Source organism: Channa argus, chromosome 5 (assembly GCF_033026475.1).
Source record: "Channa argus isolate prfri chromosome 5, Channa argus male v1.0, whole genome shotgun sequence".
NCBI classification, from domain to species: Eukaryota; Metazoa; Chordata; class Actinopteri; order Anabantiformes; family Channidae; genus Channa; species Channa argus.
In genome coordinates, this window is record NC_090201.1 from 16843766 (window position 1) to 16868638 (window position 24873).

The 24873-nt window shown below is 39.6% G+C and overlaps 1 protein-coding gene across 4 annotated transcripts in view; it reads right to left on the bottom strand.

Annotated features, from left to right (window-relative positions):
• cacna2d2a (calcium channel, voltage-dependent, alpha 2/delta subunit 2a) overlaps positions 1-24873 on the bottom strand; it is a 136506-nt gene that overhangs the window by 11312 nt on the left and 100321 nt on the right. For 3 of the 4 annotated variants that reach the window (XM_067506098.1, XM_067506094.1, XM_067506097.1), the window contains 17 exons: positions 24311-24442; positions 24028-24085; positions 15680-15730; positions 15348-15447; positions 13773-13934; positions 11831-11941; positions 10941-11019; positions 8234-8283; positions 6011-6100; positions 5512-5580; positions 4426-4500; positions 4270-4344; positions 4088-4159; positions 3863-3934; positions 3624-3685; positions 1496-1572; positions 351-365 (listed from right to left, as the gene is read on the bottom strand). In XM_067506098.1, coding sequence (XP_067362199.1) covers positions 351-365; positions 1496-1572; positions 3624-3685; positions 3863-3934; positions 4088-4159; positions 4270-4344; positions 4426-4500; positions 5512-5580; positions 6011-6100; positions 8234-8283; positions 10941-11019; positions 11831-11941; positions 13773-13934; positions 15348-15447; positions 15680-15730; positions 24028-24085; positions 24311-24442 — 1350 coding nt within the window. The remainder of the gene's footprint in view (positions 1-350; positions 366-1495; positions 1573-3623; positions 3686-3862; positions 3935-4087; positions 4160-4269; positions 4345-4425; positions 4501-5511; positions 5581-6010; positions 6101-8233; positions 8284-10940; positions 11020-11830; positions 11942-13772; positions 13935-15347; positions 15448-15679; positions 15731-24027; positions 24086-24310; positions 24443-24873) is intronic. The other variant, XM_067506095.1, reaches the window with a different exon arrangement.

The window sequence follows — 24873 nt, forward strand, 5'->3', positions numbered from 1 at the left end:
TGGTTGCAGTAGACTTTTTATTTGCTTCTGGAGCAGCAGATACAGTATGTGGGGTGGAGGGGGACGTTGGGGGACTGGAGGAGCCATCGTGAGAGATGTGGGATCTGAGCTGCAGCAAAAGGGTGAAGAGGAAGAGGAAGGGGAACAAAAGAAAGAAGATTAGGAAGAAAAAAGAATGAAAAAGGGAGGAAGAGTCCTGAAGGCAAGACGGGCAGGAATAGAGGCAAGCAGGCTGGGACAGGTGAGGGTAGGAGGAGGTCAGCAGGAGGGGGAGGAGTGGGAGGGAGGAGGCAGCGGTAGGTAGTAGGAAGTAAAGGTAGGGAACGTGGACCAATATTGAGTATACTTGCCCTTGGTGTATGGCACTGTGTGGATCCATCAGAGAAGGAGTGAGCAAGAAAAGAAACAGAGGATCGGGTAGGAAGGGGGGGATCACAGACAATATTTTATTCAATTACTCTTTGAATAAAAATATTGTTTTCTTGAAAGAAAGAAACCAATTTAAGTCAAACAAGACAAGAGAGAAAAAGAAATGAAAAGCAAACATCTTATTTGCAAGAGCAAACGAGGGAACGGAAAACCAATGGAAGCAAGAACAAAACTGGGAAATTCATTAAAGAAAAACGGTAAAGATGAAACCAGTAACCATGAGTGGTAAATAAAGTGGGGAAAAAAAGGCAAATGAACCAGGGGAGTAACAGGGTCTGGACAAAGAAAGAATGAAAGAGACAACATGTGCCCCTGTTCAAAAAAAAAAACCAAAAACCCAAACTCCCACATTTGACAAGCCCTCATCCCCGGGCCGTGTGGGAGTTTATCTACTGAATGATTCCAAAGCTGAGAAACATCGGACACAATCCAACAGAAAAAAATAAAAAATTATATATATATATATATATATATATATATATATATATAAATAAAAGTTAAATCAAACACATAACAGGAAATTCCCCCAAATCATAAAACCCATCATAAGGAGTGAAAAGCATGCATGTTTTCACAGTTTTTCATAACATCAAATAATTTACACACAGATGCTTCAGAATCATTACTTGGAGAATAGGCGAGAGCATTTGGCAAAAAAAATAATAGCACAAAGGTCACCATTATTTTCACCTGAGTAACACAGTAAAACCACAGCTTTCACCTTTCTGTCAGTTGAGTTATTTTTTTCTTCAGCCAGTGTGAAGAAAAAACATCACCATTGTACAGCACAGCATGAAGACAGGAGGGAACAGGGGGCAGTAGAGGAGTCAGGGGGACTCAGGTATGATCCTGCCTATCAGAGAGCGTAGAAGAGGTGGGAGAAGGGGGTGGGGGTGGGGCAGGCGACTCCGCTCGGACACTCCCTATGATGATGTTGGAGACCCAGGACAAAGAACTGAATAAGAGCATAAGGCCATATTTGGGAAAGAGGAGAAAAGACTGGAAAGAGAGGAAGAGACAAGAGAGACAGAGAGAGTGAGGATGTTGGGTATTCCCGGGTACTTACACTGCACCTGAAGGATCTGGTCACTCAGGTTGGCCTTGATGTGGTTCTCACTATATGTGGGCAGTACCAACCCTAAACTGAATTGATGAGGCAGGGGCAGAAAATCAAATACATTTTAAATGCACATGTTAATAAGTACAAAAGTGCTGTGAAATGTTTTTACTACAATTTAATCTTTTATAATTTAAACAACTTTCCTTTCTACTGCTACTCTCAACTTTTTCGTACTTCAGGACAATGTGACAATGTAACATCACTGACTGAGGGCAGTGCTCTCTTTAAGATACCATGTAGAGTTTTTGACCACTATAATAATTATAATAATTAATATTTTAGAAGTCCTACAGAACAATTATTTTACTAACAGGTCCCCAATTTCTTTGTGTGGTTTGCACACACAAAGAATCAATGGTTACATTTCCATATTGTTATATATAACATATTCCATTGTTTGCCGGTTAACAACATGTTTTGCACCAGTAAAGGCCACACGAAGTCAACTGCAAGCTAACAAACACAGAGGAAAAATATGCCGTATTGAATGTTAGAAAAACAAGGAAATAGATTCAAGTTTTTAGGACCTTAATGCTTCACTATGGATCTGTAAGAAACAATGAATGCAGACGAAACTGCATGTTAACAGGAACAGTCCCCACAAGATATTATAATCTATGTGTATGAGCAAAAAGGAGGTTTAATTAAACATTTGATGACAATGCATTTTGTTCCAGGAAGTTCAACTCCCCATGTTTAAATTGTGGCCCAGAGGGTCTTACAGTAAATCACTTCACACAACGGTGATGCCACTGTGTATATAGAGAGCACCCTCTTTACCGTATTAAACATACTTAGCAACACATGAATGACTGTTTCGCTGTTGGCAGTCATATTTCCAATTACATCATGAAATGAAAGAAGGGCCAAGTAATGGTAAACGAGTATTAACTGATGTTTCCTGGCTCTTTGTGGAAGCACAACAAGATGTAAACAACACATGCGAACCTATGAAGTGAATATGACACTCATGTGAGTCAACAGTTGGGTTTTAACACATCGAGCAGATACAGTGTTATTATAGCATCACTGTGTGTTAGCTTGCTTATGGTCCACAGGCTCTTAAAGAAAATATCTGGCTTAGCTGCACTAAGGCTACATTATATGTTTCTAGCTAGACTATATATTTCTAGTAATCTACAGGTAGTTCACTACACTACACTTTGGCAGCTAGAAACGACACTGATGAGAGCCAACGGAGTGAAGCAAAATAGTTAAGCCGCACCCCAGAACACTAAAGAAAGCTTTGTAAAAACAAGTGGAACAGGAGAATTTTATACTTTGAGCTCCACCTTTCATTAGATTTATTGTCACTATAGTGTAAAACCATTTCATCTACTGTACATCTGTTTTGTGCTCTAAATATTCAGACTAAAACAGCTTCATTTGAAAAGGCCCATACATAGCCATAAACTCTAAAATGTAGATTACACAAGAATACAAAGCTTTCTATGTCTGGCTAGGGTTAAATGTGAAAATTGCAGGCCACAATAGTAACACATGTTATCTCAGATCCACTACAATTTCCCTCTGAGTTACATTAATATGGCATTGTGCAGAGAAAGCCTCATAGGGACTCAGCCAAGACCAAGCACACTGCCAGAAGATGTAAAAAACAAAAACAAAATACAAACCAAAAAACATCGGGCATTTGTAGGACAATTGAATATCATAAACTGCAATTTGCCAAGTGTAGCCTGGAGGAAATATCATTATGATGAAACCTCAAATGTTCAACCAAGTTCTAAGATAAATAAACTGCAATTAATTTGTGGTTAGAGTACCGTTGAGGATTTTTATGAGAGAAGAAAAATGGTTCTTTAGTTTCGGTGATTCAGATGAATAATTTAATGCAAATACAAAGCAGGCAAGTGAGACGAGCGGCCTTAATTCAGTGGTAGTTTTGTCTATTCTAAAACCATGATATTGGCACTGACAGTCGACAAACACTGCTGGTTTACAAGTGACATAAATGACAAATGCTTTTGGTTGAAAAACAGCTGAATACAAATAATCAATGTGATGAAACAGTTTGGTCTGAGGTCAGGTGATGATGTTTAATTTTAAAACTTACCTGTAATCTGTACCCTCCACAGGTGTCCATGTGTATGTTCGAATGGCCTCATCGATGTACCTCTGTTGACAGCCACAAAGAGACTCTAATAAACAACAGCGTCACATCCTGGGCATACTCTTCTCATAATTGGGGGGAATCAACACATCCTAGACATACTGAATGATTCACATTCATTACTACACCGTTCAGGAAGGTGCTACTTTGGGTCATTATTGAGTCTCATATTGATGACTTGCCTCATCAACTGACTTAATGAGCGTCTTGATTTTTCTTTGCCCTGATTTGCCATCAATCATCAGTCGACGGATCTAAATGTGAGAGAGCGGGGGAGAGAGAGAGATGCTGCGGTGTGGGAAGGCATACATACAAATATATACAGAAAGGTAAACATGGGGGATAAAATTATAATAACACATGCATGAAATACACAAGTTTACTCTCATGATGATGTTAGTTTTTACCTCCTCCTTGTTGCTGTCCTCCAGCTCTGCATCCAGAAAGTCCAGGGTGACAGGCTCCCTAAAGTTAATGATCTGAAAAGAGGGAAAAATAGCATGAAGTAGATGGAAATGTCCAAATTTAGCTTCACAAACAAAAGCAGCTGCATCATTAGAAGCAAAGTAGGCTTAAAAGCTGAACCTACCTTAGGTCGAAGGTTGGGATGCAGCAGTACGTAGCCATTAGGGTCAATGGCAAAGGTGTAACCATTGGCTCCAAGCTGCAGAGAAGAAGAGGTGAATGAAGATAGCAGCCAATAATATTCCACATGAGGGGAATACTGAGTGTACAGCAAGCTCACTCTGTAAGTAGGAGTCTTCCTTTTGATTTCGTTAATGGCAACATCCACTCCCATGACTCCCAGGATGAGCTGGTTCTGTACGAAGAACACAAAAAGCAGATATTCGCTTTCTATCCACAAGCCACGTGGCCATCAGAGAATCACACAGAGCTGCTAGCTGTGGTGTAGGAGTGCTAAAAACATCTGTGCACCATTTCTGCCTTCACTTTGACAAACAGAAATTTCAAAATGCACCTAAAAAGCACTATAACTTTTACAGGTGAACCTTATTTGACCTTCTCTAAACTTTTAAACGCACACGTTCAACTTTTCAATGTTTCAGTATTTATTACATAACATGCTGTTATCTAACAAGGTGTAACCACAGAAGTCACAACGTGATTCATGGAATCCACCACTAAATGTTCTGAATTAAACAGTTGTCTCTCATCATGTTGTTCACATTTTGACATCGTGAGACCAAGACGACACCTTGCAATTGACAAATTAATGAGACGTTGATGTTGATTTTTTTGTTGTGGTATACCCATCACTGTTGTTAGATTTTGGGTCAATAAATTGTTTGAGAAGAAGGAAACACCACTGGCATGCTTCTATTTAAATGCCCTACTTTCATGATATAATATCACTGCAGCATGAACCTTTTACATTTTGCAGAAAATTCCCCCTGAACGTCAAATATCCCTAACTTTTTGTGATTAGTGTAGGTCATGGAAGCTGCATGTGTCTGTTCTCTCTGGATGATAGTAGACACTTTAGCCGGATGCTTGTGATGTCTGTTGTCACCTCAGGAGGGAGGTGTTGCCTAAAAGAGCGAGAGTTGGGATGACGCCATTACAGATAACTGATGATGACTGACAGCACCAAAGAGATTCAAAGTACTCTCCTATTATAACACTTGTTTCAGTTAGACTAACTTGTGTAGACATAACCACCTAAATTGCAGGAGGAATACTGTTCTTCCACAATAATAAGGGTTGAGACTTTGTTAAGACTTGTACATACAATTTATGAGGTAGGGGTCATACTGTTTGTACAACTGCGACTTTTAGGCTCCATTTCCTGTGTTGTCAGTATTGTGTTTACCTGAGAACTTCCACTGTCAGCAGTGAGGTTAAAGACTGGCATCGTCCCAGTGATGACAAGGCCGAGACCCTACGGAAATGTTTTTAAATATATTTTTTAAACACATTTCCTAATTAAAAACCCCAAACCAATAAACACACAGATCTCTAAAATAAATAAATACAATTACATTTAACTTTTGAAAAGGTGAAAAATGGGATAAAAAGGTAAAACACAATTAAAAAAAGTTGACACCAAAACTATGTAAGGGTTGAGCAAAATAAACTGTTCATACATAATGTACTCTACTTTAGAAACAGTAACAGTTCTTTTACTCACAACTCACAAACTGAATTTGCCTAAATACTTTTAATAATCATTGATGTTTTACAAAAGCAGCAGAAAGATTAAATTATAATAATTCAAAAGTTGCATTAGTCTGCAGAAGAAATATCTACAGAATCGCATATGGTAAGCTTAAGAGTTCATCAAAAAAGATTTTCTAAAAGGTCTCTCTCACCAGAGCATCCTGGTAGACATTGGTCCACTGCACCTGCTTGGCTCTAGGCCCAGCCAGCACCATGGGGCGGCCCAGGACATCCAGGTACTCCTGCAACAGCAAAACCACAGGCATTAGAATAACCACACATAATCAAGCAAATGTTTATAGTGCTTGTCATGTACAGGCATTAAAAGCAAGGAGCTAGAAGAGCCAACATCTGTCATAAAACTGTAAGACCCTGACCGGTGAGCTACCAGCAGAAACAGCAGCATCCCGGTCCTGCCGAATCCTGAATGCTGAAGGCCGTTTTTCATTATCAAGGAGTTTCTAAAATCATATTAAGGGTGTCTATAGCATGACGTGCAAACAGGCCACTCCCCTAGAGGTTTAATGTGGTTCTGTGAGAACGTCCCACTGTGACTGAATATAGGAGAAGTCCACAAGTAATTCATCATTTTCACTATATGCCTTTGTCCATCAGCGGAGATGCCTTTTTTAAACAACCTATTGATCTGTGTCTCTGAAATGTACAGTAAATGTTAAGTCATCTTATGACATATGAAGTGACAACCAAGTTTGGAGAAAAAAACATTCAGTTCCTTATAGTACTGGCCACACACTGTTATTCTTTCAATAATTAAACTGTGTTTACATCTTCATGAGCTCCAAACATCTCACTATTCAGCAGTCAGTGAGGTATTATATCAAATGTTTATATTTCTATATCAACAAAGAAATCAAATATGAAAAAAAGATCCACACAAAACCAAGAGCTCTCTCTGGGTTTAAATGGTCATTTTAAAAACATTGGCAGTTCTTCCATGGCGACAAACTTCCACCCATTCTACAGTGAAAAGGGACATTTCTGACCTATGCTACTATCCTCTATGTATCTATCCTCAATACACAAAAGGCCCTGTATGAGCACACAGCAATTTCGGTATTATGATTTTGACCGTTTGTTTTTCATCGTTTGAACAGTGAGGTGCTGACAAGCGTAACCTATTCTATTATTAGCTCAATAAAAGTCCAGTTTAACGTGCCACAGGGAGATATTCCATCAGGACAATGACAGCCAGACCTTTACACGCGCTATAGGGGAAATTTTCCGCCTGACTAGAACAATCTAGGAAACATAAAAAGTCAGCAGCCAGAGCTGCACGGTCCAAAGGAACCCCACCCATAAATACTCCAGCAGCGTCTCTGTGCATTGATTAAACAGTGCTGTTTCCCATGACAACGTAACAACCATGACTGCAAAGACTAAACTCATCAGTATGTTCCCTCTAAAAGTAAACATGCTTAATGCTTAGCCTGTTATTGCTTCTCCACCAAGCAAAGAAGACACAGTAGTTGAAATAAGTCACAGAAATGTCAGTCACAGATAACCACGGCAAACAAAATGTAGTGCAATTTACTGTACTATTAAAACTTTTCCACTCTTCCTACATAATTGTATGATTCAAGATGATATGAATAATAATAATTTTGCCATCTGCAGTCCATCTGTTATTTGAATGTTGTCATCTTAGTCAAGTGAGACGAGTGATGAGTGTGTGATGTTGAAGGTGAGATCACAGTTAAATAACATAACGCAGGCCAATGTGTCTTCTGGGCCTACACAGAGAGCTGTAGTCACCCACCTTCAGAAAACCTATTAGAGTAAGTGGCAGTTCACAGAATATAAATATGCCAGAGTTAATGGAACAGCTGACAGTCTATTCTGGGGCGTTATCGCTCATGGGGCTGAGAGGAAGAGGAGGAGGGAAATAAGGGGGAAGAGGGCTGTAGAGGAACTACCCAACATCTCAGCAATTGAGTCAATTTCTACATTTGGAAAGAGGTTATCCCAAAGGGAATACAGAACCTCAATGGGCCTCGAGCGAATGTGGAGGTTGGCAGGACCCTTGGTGCATGAAGAACTGGAGTGTGTCTGTTTGTGTCTGACACACCTCACATCAGAAAGAGAGAGATATCAGGGATGAAATAAATCTCAAAGTTTTAAATCAGAGCTTCCTAAAAACACACTTAGAGAAAACCCTATTTGTGATCCCTACATCTCCACCTGTCAGTTATTTTCTGTAGTAATGCAGCTGTGCATTCTTGAGGTCTTTGTTCTGGTGAACATAAAGGTATTTACAATCTGTAGAATTCTTGCCAGAGCAAGCATGAAGCAAGAATGAACTAATATCTTGCCTGATATTGTTATTTTGTGCATTCATAAATGTCCACGTGTCTTACCTGGGTGTTTATTCTGATGGCTCCAATTGATGGAATTTCAAAGTAGTAACCTGAAGATTAAGAGTAGAGTATCAAATACACCGTTACAACAGACAGCTTACATGCAGGCTTCATTATAGTGCATGCCTGTGTTATGCCCTGCTGATGAGCTTTACACCTGCAAGAGTATTTATGTGTACACAAGTGATCCATTTGTAAACTGGAGGTTAATCTCTTCCATAATATTAGATACATCAGCCCCAGTTGATAATGTTGAGCCTCACACACACGTCAGAGCTTGTGGTCATTGACCTCTTCACACTCATGGTTGTGCTGTAGGATGGGGGTTCATTTGGAATGCTCAGCCCCATGCACTGCTGCTGCTGATTAGGAATGGAGGAGAGTGACTGACTAGGTCAATAACCGTACCGCTCACAAGTTATTAAAGCCATGAGTGTTTATACAAAGAGTCGCAAAATGGAGACAGCCTCCCTAGAATGCTAAAAGGCAGAGATGACTCTCAATATTTTGATGCATTACAGTGGTTTGTGCTGAGATTTGCCTTCTCTTTCTCATTCATTTGCACATGTGAGCATGGAGACACTATGCACTGGCGCTCATGTGCATATACACCTCTGCACACACAGGCACAGTGCAGCTATTTATTATAGTTTTGTTCAGAGTGGTAGTATATATCAGTGCACATTGCTGTGTGCCAAAGAGGTGGCATTTGTGCTTATATGGTGAAGCTCTGCAACAGGTGAAAAGAGAAAGATATAGGCAGTGAATAAAGAGTAACAATATGGATCATGTTTTTGCTTCACAAGAGAGATCTGCTGTGTGTGATGCCCATTTATGGCTTAAATTATTAACATATTATTGTGATGCTTATTTACTTAATGCCTCAGCACTTTTAAAATTCAGTTTTCCTCAAGTTTTCCAGTCTGAGATTTATGAGGTCATCGGAGGCAGTTCTGAGAGAGTTTGGAATAAAACCTAGCTTCAGAAACCATGTATAACTAATTTCATGGTGTAATTCATATGTTTGAGGATTTTACTTCTATTGTGAAGGGCCATCTTGACTTTATTGGATTTAATTTTATTCCTATCTTTGGATTAAAGACACCACTTTGTGGAAGTATTAGTATCACCAATGCAGTATATTATATTTGCTTCTTTTATCCTCTATTTCACCTGTTTGTTTTTTTCAGAGATAACTCTTCTTTCCATTTTGGATTTTGTTACACTATGTGAGAGCATGGAGAATGTTTCATTGTCCTAAGAGTCACAGAGAGGTTACTTTCTTCTTGAAATGGGATTGCAGCTCAAGTGAGACAAAAGCTAGTATCTCAAAGTGGCCGAGTTGTGTGTCTGTGTGTTAAATGTGTGTATGTCACGGGTGAAGGGTTAAGGCCTGTGGAAGTGTCAGGGAGCTAGCCCTGTTAGAGTGAGATACCAAAGAGTAATAAGTACTGAAGATATGAGAGGACAGGTCCACTGAGGCTGGTGTGTCAACACTATTGTCTTATGTTGGCACAGACTTTAGTACCATGGTAATCACTACATTTGTGAACAGCAGAGAGGATGTAGGCACAGAGGCGTAATCCTGGACTTTCCCCAGTCTGACAGGGAGATGGCATGGTAATCATCCAACTACCAGACTCCTCCTGCTAATTAACAACAACTTTTTGGGAGATACTTCTGAGGCTCCACTGGCAATAAGCTAATCAACAATAGTAGTTGGCCGAGGCATCTTACACACAGCTAAAGTCCTCCTGAAGGAGCACCTTCAGATAAACACTGTGAAACAATGTTAAATCAAGCCACAAAAGACACGAAGAGAAGTAGGTTATGGATTTAAAACAGTGTTTAAAACTGAGCACAGCTACAGCAGTCTGAATTACAGGTAGGTTGGGTTGAAAGGGTGTGAGTCGAGATGAGATTAATGCAGACAATGCAGCTAACAGGAAGAGTAGCTGAGTCATATGGGTTCTCAGACTGTCAGTCAGAGGCACGGCTGTCTGTTTGCTGGGTTATTTTAGGCACTGTCCTGGCTTTAGATTAATAAAATATTGAGCTGACTATCACTGGAAATCTCAGTGATGATGGTTTTGTAATAGTGCAGGCAGGTTTAAATGTCATATTTCATGTTCTTTTAGTTAAAAGTTAGTCTGTTGACCTAGATGCCATCAGAAATGTGCTGTCTTTCTCCTGTAACATAATCAAAACCACATGGTGGATTTAATTTTGTTTTTCAGTTATTTCAAGTAACTTGCAGCCTATTACAAACTTGGCTGTGCTGCAATTTTCCAGCAGAACATTTGACTAAGTAACTTTGTTATCCTGGAAGACATTACATTAAAACTGAGTGAGTATGTCAGAAGTCAAATTTTACTCTAAACAAAGGTGCTCGCCAAATGTCAAAAATGTCATTGCTAAAGTAAAGGTTTCTACATTGGCCCTGCACAACAATCTAAAACACTTTGCTTAAACTGGATCAATTTAAGTCAAGAGTAACCTAGCAATAAGAAAATCAATATATCAATTTTCGTTAACTTAGAGATAAAAAAGAAACTTCATCCGAGACACAAACATTTGACAGATAACCTGCAGAAGTAAAGTAAACAGAAGACCAATAGTGCATTCAGATGAAAAAGCGTGTCTATACAGAAAATTATATCTAATTTCGTTTTTATATTTCAAATACAAAAACATCTTATCCACTTACCTTTATTGGCACAAGCTATCCATTGCAAAGGGGTGACATCATAATTATGCTGACCAACAGAGAAAGTGAATACACGAACCTAAATGGAAAAAAAGACGTGAAGGAAACAGAAGGAAATGGCCAAATAAAACAGACAGAATTCAAACAACAAAAATCTAAACTTTCTGGAGAGACATCTACAGTACTAGAGTGAAACTAAACCCACTTCTAGATGGCAAAAGGTCATTGCAATGACAACTACCAATACAAATGTTGGTTACGATTAGATTAGCCTTCCACTCAACTTACACTACAGAGACTGCAGTGAGAGAGTTGTCAAACTGCAGATTATTACTGCATGAAAGCAGACGTCAAGAGGAACTTGGATAGTAATAGATATCAGAATAAAAAACTGGTGGGGCTGCAAAATCAGGAAAACGAAAGGTAGTGTGACAAATGGTCGGTAACAAAGACAAAAACTGAGTATCTATTGGGTGCAATTTTAAATACTCTGATGATAGAGTGGCTAATTGGTCAGAAGGTCAGAGCTGTTAACACCAAGTAGCAAAACAACAAAGGAGACAGAAGAAGAGAGAAGGAAAGCAAAACATACTGACAGAGGAAGGGAATAAGTTGAAGAATAAAAAGATGAATCATGAGAGGGAAAAGCCAGAATCAAAACAGCCAAAATGGAAGTGAAGAAAGCTTGGAGAGGATATTATGTGAACAGACTGAAGTGCTTGGCATGTCTGGCAGTCTTACTAACACAACTGTCTGTGCTCTAATGAGACAACGTCAGCAAAAAACAGTGAAAAACAGGGCTGGCTAAGTTAATTTCTCTACATGGATGATGTTTTAGGCTTCCAGAGTGAGGAGATGAATAGATAAGAGCCTGATAAAGACAGACTCACTGTTTTGTTGGGCCAGTTGTACTTCTCAAAGATTTCCTGTGCACGATCCTCACCGCCATCTGTAAACATCATTATCATCTTATTGCAGTTGGCCCTTGGGGCACTGCTCTCCTGTGTCACATGAGGAGGGAAGAGGGAGCAGAGAAGAGCAATAAAAGAGAAACTGCAAGTGAGACAGGTTAAAGGAGGAATGATAAAAATAGCATTTATACAGTGTCTATGAACAATAGAGTCAATGATTTACAACACACTTCAATGTAACTGATATAGGTGTCAGTTAATTTGTCAAGAATTATAACTTCTATACGTGAAGCATTGAAACAGATCAAAAGATCAACGGCTTTCAGCTTGTCCCTACAGGCGTTGCCACAGCAGAGCGTGGTCCGCATGTTGATTTGGCATGTGTTTTTACGCCGCATGTCCTTCCTGTCGCAACCCTCTCATTTTTACCGGGGCTAGGTGGCCAAGGTGGCCTAAGGTAACCCTTGGTGCCTGGGCAGGGCCACACCATGTGGGGTGGGATTTCACCCCGCTGCCTTCTGCATCCCAACCCTACCACTAATCCACCAGCCCCCCAAGCATTTAAACAGATGAAGTGGGATAATGTTGTAAAATAGATATAACTGTAATAATATAATTTGAAACAAATCTTTCTGTATTTTAGGTTTTAACCTAAACTTGGGGTCACCACAGCAAATGTTGAGGTCTGCATGATGATTTTGAACATTTCTTTTAAACCAAAATTCTGACACAACCCTGTCTATTATTTAATGGGCTTGGGACAGTCGCTCAGATATCCAACGGCTTGTATAACTTCAGCAGTTGTGGTTGGGCAGATTGGGGGTTTCATGTATTGCCCGGGACAAATTTGATATATGACCAGGTGGAATCTGAGGATTCGGGCCACAACCCACCAATCCTCTGGTCAATGACAGTACCTCTACCATCGAAGCCACTGCTGCCACTAGAGCCAATGCCGCCCCCCATAAAATGATAATATTATTAATAATAGAGTTTCCTCTACATTATTTTACTAATAGCTGCTATGAACCCAATCTTTTCTTTAAAATTATTAGCACTTATTATTAGACACCACTGCATTTCCAAATTTCCAGACACAACCTTCTTTTTTCTAACAGGTTAGCATTTAAATTGAAGTATACAAAAATGTACAAACATTGAATTAGACTCTGTCAAAACTTTCAGAAGCATTTCAGTATTACATGCTCATCACTAGGTGCCAGTTTTTAGCATTCAACTTAGATACCGCCCTTGTCTGTGCGGCAGCTGCTATTGATATGCAGTCCAGCAGCATGTCAGTCTGACAAGATTCTAATAAAGATAAATAATACTGGTACAATTACATATTTTTATTGTGCTTCTGCTACCAATCATGAGAGTGAGTCTGCCACAGAAAGCGATTAAAGGGGCTTTTTTTCCCCAGTCTGCTGAAATGGGTGTGGGGTAGGGGGACAGCCGGGGCTTGGCTCTATGCCTCCAAGCCCACCAGAGGAATATAAAGTGTCTGGCTGATCTCCTCTAGGCTGCGCTCATCAATCATCCTATCAGAGCTCATTAGGGTGGCAGCCTCCTAAAATACACAGAAACATACGGAGCTGAGGCAGCACCTGTGTCGAGAGCACATGGACGCCTGCTGATGACAGAACTCACCACTGTGCTGGCTGCTGCAAACGGCAATGTCACTCCATTGCAACGCCAGTTATCATCAGACCTACCTCTTGGAATAACAGCTATCTGCAAATGTCATATAAATACCTGAACCCGTCATCACAGCATGGTTTTATCACCGCAAATTCAACTTTAATAAGAGGACTAGACAGTAACTCTACAGTAGCTACAGCTTTAAGACTTTCTAAAGGAGCACAATTTAGCAGCCACAGACAAAGATCCACATTAGCATAGTCCCACAAAAAAAACTTACATTGAGAAGCTGTTCAAAGGCAAATGTGAAGCCAGACTTGTAATCTGTGGTTCCTTTGGCTTGCATATGCATGACAGCCTCCTTGAAGATCTTCTTGTTACGAACGTTAGCTTGAACTAATGTCCTAAAGCATGGAACAACAGCATCGGCCTTTTCATTAAACTAGAAGTAGAGACACAAAAAACACACACATAAACCTACTATATACAGTATACTAACTTCTCCAGAAAAAAACCCATAAATTCAAAAAGAGCTAAATTGCATCCCACTGTTGTAAGCTTATTGCCTTATGGTGTGTGTTTTAGTCCATGGCAACAGGATGCAGACATGGGTGTGTGCAGATGTAAGCTGCCCTGCTACTCTCTGGCTGGCAGTAAACACTGGTAATTACAACTTTCCACACAAAGAACAGGTGCACTAGAAACTCCAGTGCAAACCACTGAACAGAAACCCAGCCAAGGTAATATTATCTGTCTCATCTCATCCACCAAATTATCCTAAACATGTGTGTGTGTGTGTGTGTGTGTGTGGGTGTGTGCTTGTGAATGTGTGGCATATACATCCTAATTGTGTGCAGAGTCTTTGCGTGACTACAATATTATCACCAATGTCTATAATGGCAGGCTTCAAATACTGTTCAACTTCAAAATCTGACAGCTGACAGCTGACTATTGTTATTTTAACATTAATCATCTTAATATTGTTATATTTAAACTGGCTGGAAGAGAAACCAAAGACACAAATGTAGTTACAGTCGCATGTTTATTATCACAATGTCACTTCAGAATATGACTTGTTTTATAAAAAGGTGAGAGTGACATACAAACTTTAAAACTGAATTAAAAAAAAAATCAAGCTAGGTTCCATCTACATCTATTATAAATATTAAACAAGTTGAGTATTATTGTAATTAATTGTACTGACATTTCAGAAGGGGAGGGGAGTTTTAAGAGTAGACACAAGACAGTGGAGACAAGACATGTCTTTTGTGTTTGCAAATTATTCACAGCCAGCTTTTGTAAGCCCTCACCGTCTTTATAGGGGTGAAAATCAGATGTGTTCGCACCCAGATTACTATGCTCATTTCTTGCTCCTATAGCTGGGATTTAGAGGCATACAGTGGCTAAGAGCAATGGATTATGAAGGATTACTGAACGAAGTCTCCAAACAGAGTCACCATACCGAGGAGGCAGATGTGTTTGTGTGTGTGTGTGAATGTGAGTGTGTGTGTCATCTGTCCTGCATTACAGGATAACATTAATATTCTGCAGAATATTAGTCCTAATAGAAAGGTAGGTAATCAGCAGAGAGTGAAAGAGACAGACAGACACAATCCCACATGGACAACGGTGATGCAGAGAGAACAAATACACTGTAATGAGCAAAGTGCACTGTTGTGACTACAAACAAACAACGGGGAGCTCTATAAGCAAACTGTGCCATTTCTTGACTCCCTGTGCGATTACCACCTGATTAATAAATACAACAAATATTTATACTGTTATTACTGTTGGGTGGGGAAATGATTTGTATCAATAACTAATTAAAAATAATGATCTGCAAGCTTTAACTTACCCTGGCCACGTTCACATAATCGTCATCTGACAGTGTGTCCAGCATCTCAATAACAGAGGTTTTCATGAGCTTCAGAGTAAGTCCACTGACACTTCCACTCCTGCAGAAAACGACAAACCAAGCATGGAGACTCAGTTTTATGAAAACAGGTTGAAATATAATTTTTTCCGTTCATCTCAGAGCTCTCATTAGGGTGAAAAGATGAGAAGCAATCATCCTCCTCTAACTTTAGACTTTGTTCAAACCAACAGGTGGCACTAGTGTCCTTTGAAGGAGTCATTACACTCTAGCCAGAGGGAAATGTTGAAAGAGAGCCACAGTGAGATACTCACACATCCACAATGATGACCATGTCCTTTGGAGACGACGCACCTTGGATATACCTGCACAAAAGATACAAAGGCGTCACTTTAATTTGTTTCCATAATCTTTGTGAATTACAATAAAGCCAGAAGCCAAAGTCACAATGAGCTGAGCCACGATAATATGGTACGACCATGGCTGAGCCCATTTAAGTTACAGAATACAGAAAAGGCTTATGAGCTTAGAAGATTTAATAAGTTCTACTATATACTTCCGGGTTCAGCAACAGCTGCTGTTGTATGGCTTTTAACTAAATAATTCTAAATAATTACTGTGTAGGCCAACTATATTGCTAATTTTTAGTCATTAAATACATAATAATACAATGCAACAATGAGATGCACTGGACTGTACAAAATATAAACAGACAAGCCACATGCTTTTTACCATTCCTGGTATTAAATAATAAATATACAATATAACAAAACAAAGGCTTCATAAGGTTATTCACTTTGCTAAAGAGCTATCATAGTTTCTAATCTTAGATTTAAAATGCTCCTAATTGAGATCTATGAAGTCCAGCATGACAAATACAGGTCCAATGTAACCCATATTGAAAAAACTTGTGGTCCTATTTTGCATATGCAACATTATGTGCATTGGTTAAAAGCAACTATAAATTAAGACCTGTTTGCATTTGTTTCAAAAATTTAAACTATTTCACATATCATTTAGTGATGCTTACTCCATTAAAAGTTTAACAATTTGCCAACATGTTCACACATTGCACTTCTATTACCAATCAGCATCCACCACCTGCAAGTAACAAATTCAAATGTCAGTTTGTTGTAGAGATGTAATCCACCTTATATTAACTCAATTGCTTATGTTTAAAAAAAGCAGAAAATAAATAAATACTCACTCTTCGAAAAAGATTTTTAGAGTATTTTGTTGTTTTTTTTATTTTTGAGTATAAATTACGTAATAAAATGTATTTCTTTGTAGTTATGCTATGGTGACTGATAATCTTATATTCAGCTTATTTAGAAATGTATATAAACTAATAATGAGTAATGTTGACCTGTGCTGTGGAGAGCTTGTCCTGACCTAAATGCTGTCAGTAAAATAAGATAGCTGGTGTTCTGTTCCTTTGATGACTTATCAGTTGGGGTCTCAAAGACATTATTTACTTTGGCGGTCTTTTTGTTGGGAGAAGGAAAAGCTGCTTAAGACCATTATGCTTCTGGTGCAAAGAAACGAAACTCCTAAAATAGGGCTGTTCTGGGTGTGGCAGTCATGGCACTGCACAGGCCCATAAGGCAGAGATGGCACTAAACCAGTAGGCCCAGATAACTTGTGTCCTGGAAGAGACACATGCATAACATCTGTCTACTGTTGATAGAGGATGACAAACAGATCAAATAAAAAATTCCCAGATTCTGTTCCAGCAGCAATTAAATTCACATTTACTCCTGATACAAAGAAAGACTGATGGACATTATAGGCTTTTCTATGGTTCACTGGGAAATGGAGGGGGGGTTCAAATGTGACTTCCAGTGCGACATTCTGAGTGAGCAGACAAGCAGTTAGCAGCCATCTTAGGCAGAGGCAAGTAATCATCAGGGGTCTCTTTCTGCTGATTATCAGCCGTTCCGCTAAGTGTGGAGAGAAGCCAGCTGCCTGTGGGCCAGAGGGGCTCTTTTCTTATGCTCAGCCAAGCTGATATGGAGGTAGAGCAATAAAGCCCCGGTAGGCTTTGCCACTACTCCCACAAGTCTCAGCGCTCCCACTTACTGGCAGGCGCCACTCCAACCTGCAGAATGACCTCTGAACCCTGCTGGAGTGACATCCCTTTGCACACTGGCGGGGCTGCTCAAATCTGTTTTTCAAACACTACCCATGGCCCCACTCTGCTGAAAAGCTGACTGAAAACCCCTTGATGGAGTGGGGACCCAACACCAGCATTGCCATGCAAGAGGTCGATTAACTGAACATGCCCAGAGTGAACATGGACAAAAATGTCTCTGAGAGAGAGCGAGAGTACGAGAGTGGGGGAGGGAGAATCCAATTATTTTCAATAATAAAAAATGCCACATCAAAGGTAGAACTTCTGCAGCTCTCCACAACTGTGTGGCGTATGAAATCAGGTCTGGAACCATGAGGCATATTGGCATGCATGACTTTTATCAATTTAATTACTGAAATCTTAATTTGAGGGAGTGAGAGGCAGAAGAAGAGAGAGTTGAGACTCCACACATTGGTGGCTTCTTTCTTTTGAGCGGATGGGGTTTGTGAAAATGATCATCGATGCAAGACGGAAACTCGGTCAGAATGTGGCCCACGTCTCCACTCCCTCAGGCTCATGGACGGAGACACCCTGTCTGGAGATTGAAGAAGGGTCATTTAGTAACGGCCAACGCCTGCAGACCAACTGCAGGATTTCATTAACTTCTCTGGTCACTCTATTTCTCATAGAGGAGAATGGTTCTTTAATGGGACTTCACATTATTTTTAAGGTGCTAAATGTTAATTATAAGGCAATGAAGACTTCTATTACTCAGTCATTATAGGTCACTATCCAAAGCCCCAGTGTAAAATCTCACAATGGTAGCTCTGGCCCTAAAATCTGCTGAGAAAATATCGCTTTCAAGCACATCATTTCTCTCAAACTCTGAAAGAGGCAACATTGATCAGCAGTAATGGGGTTTAAGACAAATGTGTGAGCAATGATGGAGTAAAAAAGGGTAACACATGAGCCAGGATAGCGTCACTCAACACTGAAGCTATAGTGCCGCCACGGCTGATCTTCCCTGCAGATTGTCTTGGCGTATCAGCACTACTCTCTTTCGCTCCCTTTCCATTGCCTGAAGTACAATTGAATTTTCTCTGTGCCTCTGAGCAGAGAACATCAGGATCAGAGAGAGCGCGCTGGAGTCAAGGATTTTCAGTCTCCGGGCTGATATGCAGTTCAAATGTTCTGACAGATAAAAATCATGAACTGAGGCCGGTATCAGTGTATAATTCTCCATTTTGACTCATGGATCCAGATGTGTTGTTTCTGCATGGATTCCAGTCAGTAATTACCTCTCAGCTTCTGCCCACTGATGCCATTCTTTCCCTGTCATTACCCATTCTCCTGCGTGCCAAGGCCAGGTGACAAGCAGATGGGCCTGGCTGGTGCTGAACTGAGCCCTGTCGCCCATTCTGTCCCATGGCAACACAACCAACAGTCAGCAGGCCTCCGTGTCTATGCACTGAAAGTTATGGTCAGTATCTGGCCATTGGAACTGACCCATCATAACTAGTTAAGTGTATTTTCATTTCAGTCGTCACTGCTGTGTTTACATATGACTCACGATGATGAATCACATTTGGTTCATTCTGTGAGCACAGAGACCAAGGCAGATCAGATGAAAGCTATCATTCCAAGTATAAAAGTTCATCTCTTAAATTTATTCTATGACCTATAGGTATTTATGTCAAAACACAAATCTCAAAAACCTGTACTTCAAATGTATTCTAAATTAGTAATAATTACTGCCTGGTCATAAACAAAAATGGAAGAGTCTTAAGTTAACATGGTCCAGCTAAACTTACAGGGGAAAAGATTGTTAGTCATAACCCTTGAGAAAAGAACAAGGTTTTGGAATCCAAAGCACAGACTGTAGTAAAAGACATTTTAGCTAATAAACAAATTACATGTAATCATAGTATAATTAAAAGTTTAAAAGTCCATTGTTTATTTTTTCCAATATTGTGATATATTACTAACTAAATACATTAAAAAGCAGATCTGGCTACAGATGCAGTAGTGACTTGCATGCCCATAAAAAAAGTCATAAATCATGTGTGGCATGAACTAGGCGTGTTCATTTAATCACAAATATGTATGTGACAATATACACAATCAAAGTAAGGCCTGATTTGTGTGTAGTTAATGTGCTCTTTACACTGAGGTGGAACAACGTATTGCTCTAAATGAGGAGATCAAAGCAGCAGCATGCACGGCCACCCCACAATTGCACCCCACCACTACTCCCTCCATAAATCTAAAAGAAATGCATATACATGCAATGAACACAGTGACATATTCTGCGTTGTGGTGATTGTATTTCATTCCTTTTGCAGCAGTCTGGTACAGCAGTCTCATTGGAATTCATGAAATAGTTTTATCATGGTGGGGCGCTGTAAAATCAATACATTAAATGTGTTGGGGTGCTAACTCTCTCAGGAGATTGTGTTTATGCACCCTGACCCATTCCACAAAGTGTTGTGCATTGCATTTAAATTGGAGGAATTATCTACCACATACATTTCCTAAACATGCAACACAGAGCATGATACATGACACATGTCTAAATGTGCACAAAAAACGTATGCATTTGTGTCTTAGCAGGTGTCCAAGTTTCATTGTTTCTTGGTGTGAACTGCGTAAATAAAGTAAAAATGCCTGCATTCTACAAACACACACAAAAACACACGAAATGAGAATATTGACACTGATGTATATAGAGCACCTTCTGTTTTGTGTGTTCTTCTGTTGTAAAATGTGAATAGGCATCACAGTGTGAGCTCCAATCACCATGCATCATGCACAGAAGATGTTAGTAAGACTTAACAGGCCATAATGGCAGGGCAGAAACTGTGCATGTGTATATGCATGTGTACATGTGTGCGTGTACATCCTCCCAAATTGTGCATGGATTTGTGTTGTGCTGATGGGCTTATTATTTTATGGACTGCTGATCTCTTAGTGCTCCTGTGGATGTGGCAGGCGAATAAAGATTGAATTAAGATAAAAATATAGAAGGACGGTGCCCAGAGAGCCTGCAGGAGAAAGAGATGTTGTCTGGAATTTATTTATTTCACTTTTGGTTGATTATTGGAAGTGTTGGTGCCAACAGTCATATTTCCATATTTTCCGCATTTAATGCTAAATTTTTGCACAAAACAGAATATCTACCAACGGTAGGTCAAATATGTGTTAGCCATATTGTAATACATCACTAGACAAGTACAGTTAATTACAGATGGAATAAAAAGTCTCTACATTGAGGCTCAAACTGAAATGTATTTTTCTGTTTGAGAAACTTTTAGTAAAACAAGTAAAACCCTGTGTCACCTTCAGTGTCACCAATAGCACACAGGCCTTTCTTTGACTCAGCTTTTCCCTAAAGTGGAGTAAAGAGAATGAGAGATAGAGGAGGCAAAGCTCAGGGCTCTAGATACTGGGAATGGTATTTTGGGGAGCCTCTGCTTCGAGGATTGACCAGCAGTCATAATATTTACAAAGAGGTTAGATTGACTTTTTGAAGAAATCAATATGTGATACAGCCTACATGCTGTTGTGAACCTGGGAGGTAATGGGATCTCTGCAACGCTTGGCTAACAGGATTCCATGCCTGTCTCTGGTTATTTCTCTCTTCACCCCTTCACTTTTCTCGCTCCCTCCACCTCACTTCACCCTCTGCTTCGCTTTCTGTGATAACACGAACAGACATTATAATGGACAAATGTTAATAATTAATGTCAGAGCAATTGGAGACAATTAAGTGTGCTGACTGGACCATTAATTTTCCTGGGGCTGTTGGTAAGGGAGCAGATGGGGAGAGAGCCCATCTGAAGAGGCAAGCAGCCCTCTGATATTTTTCCTCAGAGATGCACCTGGACAGATCTGAGCAGGTAAGCCAAGCCACTACGCATTCATCCCAGTGAAGATATAGGTATATTATAATAAAAACTGGCCTCAGATTCTGGCTGCTGCTTTCACACTCTGTGGTAAATCATCGAGTGCGTGGGACAGAGACAGTGCCACTGCAAAGTTACTGAAGCATGTTTTCACAATTACATCTGTGTACTGCATTTGGTAAAGTGGTATTTGTGGCATATCAGCCCATGCGACCTGATGTAACTGTGAGTTTGTGAGATGATAGAGCTGATAGGTGTGTGGGAGGATGTGTGAGACACTGTTTACATTTTCAGTATTTTTGTAATTAATACTTTATTAAGATCCATTATTGTTATATCATCTTTTATATAATTATCAAAAATATTGTAAAGTATCCTGACATACTTTTAAGCCTAGGTCACTCACTATCACCTTAGCCTGGGCTATGATACTCTCCACGTGACAACTGCAGTTGTTTTATTTTTCACATGTAAGCCCAAAACAGGTTCAGTTCAATCCGGTAGAGTGTTTTAGTAATGTGCCTGATTTGCCAGGCTCTCCAGAAAATGTCACTCAAGGAGACAGAATGTAAGACTATAAGTCTGACCTGACATACGATGACACTCCCTGCCATGCCCCCCCCCAAAAAAACCAACTCAACATGACTGGGCACAAGTTGCTAAGCAACAGGCCAAATTAATGTCAAAGGCTCCAATATGAGGTAAAGTTTGAATGAAATGACAATGACAAACACGGAGAACCAGTGGGGTGACAAGGTGTTCCTCTGCACAAGACTACGTCTCTTCCTTTGTCTAACCTTGTCACACATGCTGCTGCTGCTCAGCAGTCCCTCTCATCTTTCTCCTTCCTTGTTCCTCCCTGTCTCTAGGAAGAGTTCCCTAGTTAAAACATGTAAGAGAATTAACTTAAAGTTACTGTACTGATAGATCAGAGACAGGATTCTTGGTTTATTTATCTTGCTATTCAGCTCCTTGGAACAAATTGCCACCAAATAAGAATCAGCATACACTGATTAAAGTCCAGGATATAAATCTGAAAAAATACTGATTGATTATTCTTTCTCTTATTGATCATGAGACTTGACAGTACAACCACAATATAGTAAGGAAAATAGAAACAGTAAACTTTTATTTTAACCTGACTTATATGAATTGTTCTCTTTAACAGTTTAAACATTTGTTATCGAGGAATAAACTAGTTATAGATTTATTTAATGGACGCGTTTTTCCTGTTTTAGTTAGGTAACCAGAACACACTTACAGAACACACAGGCACTGTTTTGTAAGTCTGTCATCGTCATCATCATAGGAGGAACTAACAGTGCCTCATCACATTAAGATAACGACTGAATCATGTTTATATGAAAATTCTTTTTTAAAAGTTCCACACTTTAGCTTTAATAAATTCACTTACTTACTTTATGCCTTCATTTACATTCAGAACTTAAAACATTTTAGGTTCCAATATTATTAATACTACAATATTATAATAATTTTGGATCTTGAGTTTCAATCAAACTTCACCAGAATCTAAACATTTCTTTTGCTTGTCTTTGGTTTGTTAAGTCTGATCTCGTTGACTTTATCTGACGGCTTAGCCTGACCTCAAACAGCCAATCTTGTTCAGCGAGTGAGCGAGTGAGAGATGGAAAACGGGGTCAAGTCTAATCAACATTGCTGTCATGATTATGTCCAGGTCACTCCAACGTGTAACCAGGCAACAGGCTGGGCTGCCACAAAGCTGATGTGACAGTGGCAGGTAGATTGAACGTGGAAGGATGGACAGGAAGCTTGGGCGAGTATGTGAAGGGGCTGTTTGGCTCAATGCAGCCTAGTACTCTCCTCACTCTGTGCAAGGACCAGCTGTTGCAAAGAGAACCACAGGCAAATGTAGCCCCTTTGAACAGACCATTTTCCCCTATATTGGTTTGTCCTTGTGGTAAAAGACAATACATTCAACCAAGATTGTCACTTACAAAGACAAAGATGGGTCAAGAAAATGGTTTGATCTCATTCCATTAAAAAATATCTTTTAGTCAGCTGCAGACTGGAGCGAGCACAGGAGGTCTGTGTGGCAACATTCACAACTAAAAACTCTTAATAAAGTTATTATAAAAGCATATTATTTTAAAAATGAGATGAAAATCATAAAGATGGAAAAAAGAAACAGAGACTACCCTCATCATTAGTGCAGTGTACTTCATCAAATCATCTTTGAAATACAACACGTATATAATTTGATCACATCTACTCCCATCAAAAAGTGTGTATAAAACACTGTTTATCTGTTGTGACTACAATGCAAAAGTCAAACTTAAGCCAAAGTCTATCAGTGAGTAAATTTGCCAAAATAAACACTTCTCTTTTATAGCTTACAAAATGCTTGTCTAAACCATGATTTTTTGGACTATGATCCAAAATTTCCAAGCAACAGCTACACAACACAGCAAAGGTTTAAATGACATCACCACTGTGAGTATTCTTCACCCTTAATGTCCTCAAAAGTGAAAATTAGCTGCTTTAAGAAACAAATGGCTCTGAAAATTACTTATTTGTTACAAAAAGGGCAAAATAGCTGCTCTTGTTCTTGCAGAGATGGTTATTAGGCAACAATAATAGAAGAATAAAATGACACCAATATTATCTTGAGATCTTATGGATGAAGGGTCTCTATAAAGACAGTACTTACCAAGGTCTTCTGCGGACGTCGTACAGGTCAATCTTGTTTGGCGCCCTCCATGGAGTGGCTGGAGTGAGGAAAAAAACAGTTACAGGTCACACAATGCACTGTAGGATATTTCAGATCACAGTGCATCAAAGTAATCATAATTTCATTCTGTCTATCAAGTTACCTGTACAGTCATCTGATAGGAAATTGCCAATGTTCCGTAGCCAAGAAGGCCCTGGGTCAATTTTAGACTTTATCTCGCCATGAGTTAAGCTGACAGTGGACTTAGTGCCCTGTGACCTACCTGGGTAGTATCGTGTCACACCTGTGGCACTGCCGAAGACCTGCCAGCGCAGAGAGCTGTCCTCCCGACGGTTTTCAGTGAAGACCCTTTCCAGAGCCTGGGTCCAGTTTAACTCATTTAGGATGACGGGGGCTATAGGAAAACACACATGCAAACAAAACAATTGTCAACTGAAACATAGTTATGGCTCACTGTTGTCAAGTAAACCAATTTACACAGAAAAAGTTGCCAAACAAGAAGAAGAGAAGTGTAAGTAGACTTTCACCTAGATTCCAATGTCCCTATGGACCCAAAAGTTTTTGTGATGGCTGCTGCAAGAGGACACAATTTATCCAAATGTTCAGTAAACAAGTTCCTACTGCATTGAACCATCACAGAATATGCTCCTGGTTATATAAACTGAAAAAAGGAGAGAAATGCAAATAAGCCACTGATTATGTGTCCTAGTCCCTCAAAGTATGTATAAAAAAAAAGCCATAAATGCTGAAACTACAGGCGATGAAAAAAGTTTTTTATAATCCGATTTACACCTACTTTTAAATTATTGTTTTTTTGTGCACCTG